Genomic DNA, 8210 nt, shown 5'->3' on the forward strand with positions numbered 1-8210 from the left:
AGAGTGGGGCTATTGTTATTCCACTGATTACAAGTCAAGCCCCCATGACTTTTAGCCTCCCTGTTGGATGGTGGAACAGAACAGAACAGACTAACATGAGCCTGAAATGATAAAATGTCAATAATATGGAAGCCTGTTCTAAACAAGGCGTTATGTGACATTCACAACCCAGGAAATCACGTCTGCTCAGAGTTTAACTGCAGGCACACGAAACCACCAACAAAATATCAAATAACACCAAAATATATTTTCCGAAATTTTATTTTTAGTTAGTAAATTGAAATTTTTCTTCATCACTAATAACAAAATATTTCCTAAAAGGAGGTGAGGAGGCGCCACTCCCTTCAATGAACTGCTTTACTCACAGTTTTGGTAGCTGCGGCTTTATTATTACATCTAAATGTAACCTAATCAAAATGAATACACCCTTATTAATCACTATTATTCATTCAAGAAGAATAAATTTGTTTATGTCAGTAGCTTCTTTGTATATGTAATTGTATATTCTACTATAATATATTGATGAAAATTATAAGTGGATTATAAAAAGAAAGCGTCAAGCCCCTGTCAAGGACAGCCCTGTAGTCTGGACTCCAACAACATAATTAAAAAAAAATTAAATTAAATAAAAAAAAAAACACTGTACTGGTTCATTCCTTCACAACAACATTGATGAAGCTCTTGATGTTCTTCAGTTTGTCACTATCGAAGTTCACCAGCAGCATGCTGGAGCCCACACTGGAGGGACTGAACTTAATGCTGGCCTTGGCTTCCTGTTTGGGGCCCACAGCTCCAATCCTACAAGATATCATAGACACGGTATGCAATGAGCATCATCAGCAAGCAGGATTTCTCCTTATTTCTATGCTTATGTGTACAGCCTTCAGTAGGTATGGCACTGACATCCATTGTATGAATACCATATTATATTTTAGGAGATACTCTTACTGTAACTGTGATTATGGGCATGGGACTTAGAGCTGTAAACGGCATTTATTATAAGCACAGAAATAGGAATCATTGTATGAGGGTTGCAGGGAAAAGTTCACTGTGATTTTTGGTGCATTTGAGGTGTGGTAGGCTTTGACTTGAAGCTGCATCAGAATCACTTATAGTACAAACAGCATCTTGTACATTAAACGGCACATACGCTGTAATGGGAAATGGATGACACAAGTAAAACCATAAAGAAGAAAAGAGAATAAAAATGCTAAAAGAAATAATTGATGCATAAATCTGCTCATACCAGGCAAAATGGAGTTAACTTACCTCTCTGTTATTGGCTTGCCTTCAGTGAGGCCGACGCCCTCTATGGTGAAGCTGCAGTCCTGCAGCGGCTCTGGTAAAGGGTTCAACAAGGTCAGCTCTGCAGTCACAGCCTGGTTCACTGTGGCCTCTCCCAGCAGCTGCACAGAGGTGTTCAGATAAACAGTGTTCATCACGTCACAGCTGGTATAATATCGCAATAAACATGCACAATAAAGGACAATTATCAAATAATGTTGAAGACATTTTCATCATGTGGACAGGACAATATAGTCCCTGTAATTAATGGCCAAGTTCCGGTGCTAACCTAACAACAGTGTCGATTAACAAATCAACAAAAAGTTAGCTAATTAGGACAAACCTTTCCAGAGAACTGCATGTTTACTGTGTAATGAATGGCATTTGTGTAAAAAGCTGTTGTCATGACAGTAAAATACAGTAGAATACAATTATTTGGATTAACAATGAGAAGGTTAAAAGGTTAAAAAGTCAAAGGTGAAAGGTTAAAATGTCCATACAATTTACAATCACTTCTGTTTGCTGGGGTTCCAGTTGGTCCCTACGTCCATCACAGAGGGGCAAACTCACTGACCTGGTCCAAACAAATTCTTTGAGAACTGACCAATAAGCCCAGAGAGGGAACTTTTCTTTCACCTGTCCGCCATCCATACCTTGATCTCTATATCTGGCTCATCTAGCACAATGGTCTTCTCAGTCTTATGGTACTCTACGGTCTGCTTGTCGACGGTTACGGCTGACAGCTGGATCAACCTGTCAGAGGTGATCACTGATCCATACTGGTCATACTCCAGTCTGATGGACAGGTGCTTTTCTGAAAAACCACACACATTAATTAGGTTATTTAAACTATTTCTGCAAAATCTCATGCGAGCAGGATTTCTGTCAGGCCTTGTTTCATAGATTTACTTCAAGGACTGTTCAAGGGAGGGATAGTTTTGTGAGATCATTAATTTCAAAGCTCACATGACTGGCGTGTAAAGTGTTTGCACTAAAATCAGAGCTAACTTTCTCCAGATTGCAGCTCCACTCTGTCCGAAGCAAATCCACAGCTCTCGCCTCGTTTTCCATTGTATGTGACAGCTCTGGCGAAGAACAGGAAGGAGCAGGTCTTCGCCACCATACAGTTGTTAGTGAGGACAGCGTGCACCTCAAAGTCCAAGCCCACGATCATGTTATCAGCCAGTTTGATCTTAAATGAGAATCATAAAATGAGGAATTTCATTCATGGACTACACAATAAGTGCATTATTGTATTTTAGATTTCTAATCTTAAGCAGGTAATTCTTGTTGTGTGTTGAAAAGGATGACAGATTAAAAAGGAGACATTTAATGAAGCCTTTGTCTTGGATGTAAACAAATCACCAGTGCAAACACAAATGTGTCTTACATTATGCTACATGTCAGTTAGCAGTATTTGACAACCACTTGTGTACCACATGTCTGTCACACCAGTTAACTTGTGACGGTTGTTGCTCTTTCCTGGTACAGCTGCACATGTTGAAATTATTTATTTATGAACTGAACCACCTCTGCAGTAACTTTCTGCTTAGGTTTATGTCATGGTCCATGCTGTGTTTTTACAGTATTTGCTGTGCTGCCTGTGTATGTATGAACAGTAACAAACACCTTGAGATGAAGCCCCGGCTCTTCTCCTTGCTGCTGCAGCTTGTTGTGGTGTTGAGCCTTTTCATACACCTGCCTCTCCTCCTTCGAGCCTGAACACCATCAGAATCACAAGTGACAGCCTTATTTAAGCTTCTGTCTCAAATACAAACAGTCTACTTCAAAACTATCGCCTGAACACTGACTCCAAACCACTACAAAACATGGTTCCATGTTTTTTGGTTACACATGTGACTCTGCAGTACCTTCAGGATACTTGTACTGGTGCGTGATGTCGTGTCTGTCATCAGAGCCTACAGCTTTGGTGCTGATGAATTGTCCAACAGACTTAGTTGATCCACTGAACTTGATAGTCTCTCCATTTGAAAGCTGCACCAAGTCCACAACGTCTGCGTTAACCTGACTCATGAGATGACATGAAATGATATTGAAAATAGAAACATTTCGGTCAACAGCGGAGAGAGATATTTCTACTGTATATACACATCGCTCCAAACAGAGCATCTCTGTGCCAGAACACAAAAATCATCAGTCTCTTGTGGCTTAGCTTAGATCAGGTCATGTCATTACATGAAACCTTCATTAAAACCATCACACTTAACACAATGAAGTTCAGGTGAAATGTAAATTATGCACATTTTCAGTGCATTTTGCTTGAAAAGGTTACACCATAAGGTTCAAGCACAAAGCTCACCTCAGCAAAGATAAAGGGAGCATCATACTTCTTGGTCAGCTCTCCTTCTTTGATGGCCCTCAGTGAGGCTGGCCCGCAACAGAAAACACCTGAAAGCATCACACATCCAGAAACAGGGTTCATTTCAGCAGGTTTCAACCACACAATGCCTGAATTCACACTGTGCAAGTCATCCAATAAATAAAATAAACGCTCATGCAAAATATTTTTGGTGATGACTAACATATTCCTTTCACAGAGAACAGGGAGCTCAAGTATTTTCTGAAGTGTCTTTATACAGAAACATGCAAACATTATGCAAACACCTGTAATGGTGAAAAATGTAAATCAGTTAAGATTAGCAACAAAACACATTTAACCACATTTATTACAGGTTACAGGTCTCCTAAAATGCCAATGTGTGTCAGGTGTGATTGTAAAAACAAAACAGTTTCTTCACTTCGTTTTGTTGTGTCATGCAGAAGCGTCTGAAGATGAGTCATGTGACCATGCCTAACATAAGCTGTCACAAGTTTGGTCAAGGCTGTAACCATACATCTAACCTGTAACTGCTGCCGGAAGCTGAAACAAACCACCATAGCTAGTTTCATGAGGAATGACCAGTTAGTCTTTGTTCTGTAACTGCTCTGGCAAGGCAGCATGAAAGTAGTCAGTTCACAGTATGCCACGAAGGATTTCCTCCTAGAGAACAAAACTTTTGGGGAAACACGACAAACAACAGGACATTAAAATCAAAGATTACCATCACTTGTCTCCTGTGGGGTTGGGTCGCTGGTTTGCCACCCATCATACTCCGGACCCAAATCAGGACGAGTCATCCAACTGTCCACCCAGACATGGAAGTTCCTGGTAAAATTTGTCAAATAAAGGACAATAACATAACCATTTTTGCTTTGATGTGTTAAAGTAATAAGGTTCATTCAATCACTTCAGATTAATGGAAGATGATGAAAGACGGCAAAAAATGTGAAAGAGGTCGCTGTGTTGATCTACTAATTATCACCACTGCACACTCACCATATAGAATCACCTTCAGAAATCCTTTCACCATCCACGTTAAACAGGTTTTCAATCATCAGGTTGGCATCAGAATCATGAGCTGATCCAAAGTTAGTAACCACTCGACATGGGATGCCCAGGGCACGGGACACTGGAGGAGGGAGGGGAGCCACACTCTATCAACACCAGCTAACTAAAGCACATGCTTGAGATAGCGTCCGTCCTCAAAGACTAACAATGAAGATATCACATAAAAATACCCCATGGGGCAGATGGCCAGAAAACCATGAGAGTAGAATCTAAATTTAGGGTTTTGATAGTTTCGCTGGTATTGTGTGGTATCATTTCAAGAAACTGTTTCCATGTTGCCAAATTAGTGATGAGTGAGTGAGGCATGCTGTTGGGTTTCTGTTAAAATCCCATTCTCTCAGCATGATGTCAATATCATTGATGTAAAGCACAGTAACTCTATGCACATCAGCCTGTGCATAAAAAAGGCCCAAAGCACACAGAAAAAAAGGGAATAAATGTTTGGAAGAAACAACAATTTCAAACCAATTGAAGTCTGAATCCACAGAGAGCCAAACCAAGAGCCTCATGCAGTACATACTGTGCTCCAACCTGTGCATGCAACAGCAGCAAAAACCCAACACTGGCCGTAGCGGACGGGGCCACTTTCTGCCCACTGGCGCAAAATGTCCCCGCTGCCAATCCACAGTCCTGGATGGACCCCGCCTGAAAACTCTCCCCACTCTCCCACCAGCACCCCACTGTCATCATTACTGTTGATCTGTGGATACAGACAGAGACAAGAAAGAGCACAAACAGAGAGCAGGAGCACTACAAGTCAATGAGAGAGAAGAACTCCTTATTTTTCACATCACATTTTCTCCAGACATCCACCAGCATGACAAGACAGCAATCTAGACATGCCATGTTTTGGATACATAGAAGAAGTGCAGTGATTAATTGGCAAGAAACAGCCAATCTGAAATATCTGAAAAGTGCAATGCAGCAAATACCAAAGTTTTTGTTATTAAAAGTTTACACCAAATATATTTCTCTGATGGATTCAGAGAGAAGAGACACGCAAAGGCAAGGCTGTGTCAAAATGTTTCTTTAAAATGTGAGAAATGAATGAGTCTATCATGGGCAGAAAAGGTGATCTTAAAAGATGTTCTCCATACATTAGAGGAATGCGTTTCTAATCTGTGCATAAATGCAGGTAATGTTGACTTTGCAGACTGTATAACCTAAATATAGTGCATGATCCTGTCATGGTTATTAACATTGTCTTGGAACAAGCCTGGTACTGATTTATTGACAGCGACTCACTCAGTAGAAATAGCCCTGGATTTCTCATGAAGCTATTTTGACTTGTGGCAGGAAAAACATGCCTACAGGCTTTGATATATTATACTGCTCTTGGCCACCTGCTCGGAAGCTTAAAACTCCTGCCTTAGCTGCATCTTTCTCTCACACAAGTTGCCTGGAGAGAAGAGAAAGCTGCCAAAGAACGAGAGGGGTTGCCCTGCAGAACAAAAGAACATAAAGGAGCAGGACGGGGTTTTCTGGTGCACCATGGCAATCTCTGCCTGCACAGCTGAAAAACAACTATTCAACTATTCTGGTTTAATGGTATCCATAGAGTCCCAACTCTTCCTAAATCCTGGACACGGGCCTACCATGGCACTCAGAACCCTGGTCACATAGATGGGATTTCTCCTGGCAGAGCAGTCCTTGTCAGAATCAGACACAAATTTCGGGTTCTCGTCTAGGATCATCAGACAGATGTTCAGTATTGTTGGGTCAAACTGCAAACAGACAAACAAGCAGAGGAGCGGGAAAGAGATCAGTGGAGCAGCATGTGAAGCGTTATTAACTGAGTAAAACTTATGGAATGAAATCCTGAGATTGATGATTCTAACTGGATATTAAAATAGTGACATACTATGTTCAGTCTCAGTGAAGATGCATTTAGAGATCTTAACTTGTTCTGAGTACAGTTTATTGAACTTTTGTGTACCTGTCCAAAGTTCCAGGGCGTCCCTTTGATTCTTTTATGTGTTCCTCTGTAGATCAGCCCATGTTGTGCTAAAACGTACTCCTGCCTCTTTGACTCACTGCGCATGTAAACAGCATCTCCTGTGAGTCAGTACAGGCAAAGCACCGACACGTTTGGACCGGCATGATAACATCCCATACAACATCTCAAATCTGACAACATTGATATGTATTTTTAGTTTTTTACCCTACATTTAGTTGTGCAAATCATGTGCACGCGATGATCATTAAAAACAAAGGAAACACAAGCTGCATGTGGAGCGCAAATAAGAGAAGACAAATAAACCATCACACAGAACTTGGAGGAAAAACAATTTTCAAGTACTCACTGGGGCACCAAGCATTAAAAAGAAGGATGAACTGCCCTAAACTGGTCTTCTGTCCCTCCTGGTCCAGAGTCAGAGAATAGAGCCCTATGGGGGCGTTGGGTGAGGAGCTGATAGATACAGACACTGTGTTTCCAGAGGGATCATTGGTGGCAGACGCGCTCCACTCAGTGTCCACTGTGGACTCACACAGACCAAAGGAAACCTGAGTGTCTGATTCTTTTCTGGGTACTGGACCTTCAGAGACAGAGACAATAAATCTAGATGAGAGAAAGACAAATCTTTGTGCACCCACTGGTGATGCACTCTTGCATGCACGCATACACAACCCCCTCCGAATACTTCTTTCTCTCTCACACACACACACACACACACACACACACACACACACACACACACATACATTCTGATGAGTGGGAAACAAGAAGCTTACCAGTTTCAACAATGAGCGTGAAGCTTGTTTCGCCCTGTTTGAAGTCTCTGCTGCCAGGTTTCAGATGTAAAATAACGTTGAAGGGCTGTCCCCTCCTGACAATCAAACGCTCCTCTCCATACAGCTCTGTATGATGGCTGCTGCTGTTGCTCTTAATGTCAAGATCGCAGTGCTCAATGTCCAAGACTGTGCACAGAAACACAGATCACATGCCAGATGAATTAAAAATTTAGCAAACGTCTTAAGACTAAAGCTATAAAGATCTGATAACTTGTGAACTCACAGACAATAAATCTTTCCTCAAAGCAGATCAAGTGTTCCTCTGTGCTCTAGATCTAACATATCTAATGTCATGCACCAATTACGCTCATCACTGCTCTGATGCATGTTGAAAACAGTCTGTGGAGTTACACAGAGAGAAACTGCATCTTCCGTTGTACATAATACATTCCCCTAATTCAGCTTGTGTCCAACAACATGAGATAAAAGTAGTTTTTCTTCCTCCTTACCTTCACTCATGTCTGCAGTGAAGTTGCTGTGCCGAGACTTCTGTGCGGAAAGTGAAACTTCAGCTGCAGCCTGTGCTTATTGGTTAATGACCCTGCACTGCCAGCTCTCAAAGGATATTTGTAGCATGTGAAACCTGATCTTGACGCCCCCCTCTGTCCATTCGACACATCAGTAATTCTGTTTTTAGTCAGGAAGGTTAAACAGACTTATGCAGTCCTTCTTTAATTTGACCATGGCCTTTAAAGCTATTGTGACAGATTTCTGGTGGAAACAA

At 41.4% G+C, this 8210-nt stretch overlaps 1 protein-coding gene across 1 annotated transcript; it reads right to left on the reverse strand.

The window, feature by feature from the left end:
- Nucleotides 1–245: 245 nt before the first annotated feature.
- LOC143326854 (protein-glutamine gamma-glutamyltransferase 2-like) lies at nt 246–8035 on the reverse strand. The gene is made up of 15 exons (XM_076740845.1): nt 7936–8035; nt 7427–7612; nt 6997–7230; nt 6630–6748; nt 6289–6417; nt 5225–5393; nt 4622–4754; nt 4347–4450; nt 3605–3693; nt 3156–3309; nt 2914–3002; nt 2293–2476; nt 1938–2098; nt 1270–1406; nt 246–798 (listed from the first exon to the last, which is right to left on the reverse strand). Exons 1-15 carry the CDS (start codon nt 7943–7945, stop codon nt 651–653), a joined length of 2046 nt encoding a protein of 681 aa, XP_076596960.1. The 5' UTR covers nt 7946–8035; the 3' UTR covers nt 246–650.
- Nucleotides 8036–8210: the final 175 nt, after the last annotated feature.

This window comes from Chaetodon auriga, chromosome 10 (genome assembly GCF_051107435.1).
Source record: "Chaetodon auriga isolate fChaAug3 chromosome 10, fChaAug3.hap1, whole genome shotgun sequence".
NCBI classification, from domain to species: Eukaryota; Metazoa; Chordata; class Actinopteri; order Chaetodontiformes; family Chaetodontidae; genus Chaetodon; species Chaetodon auriga.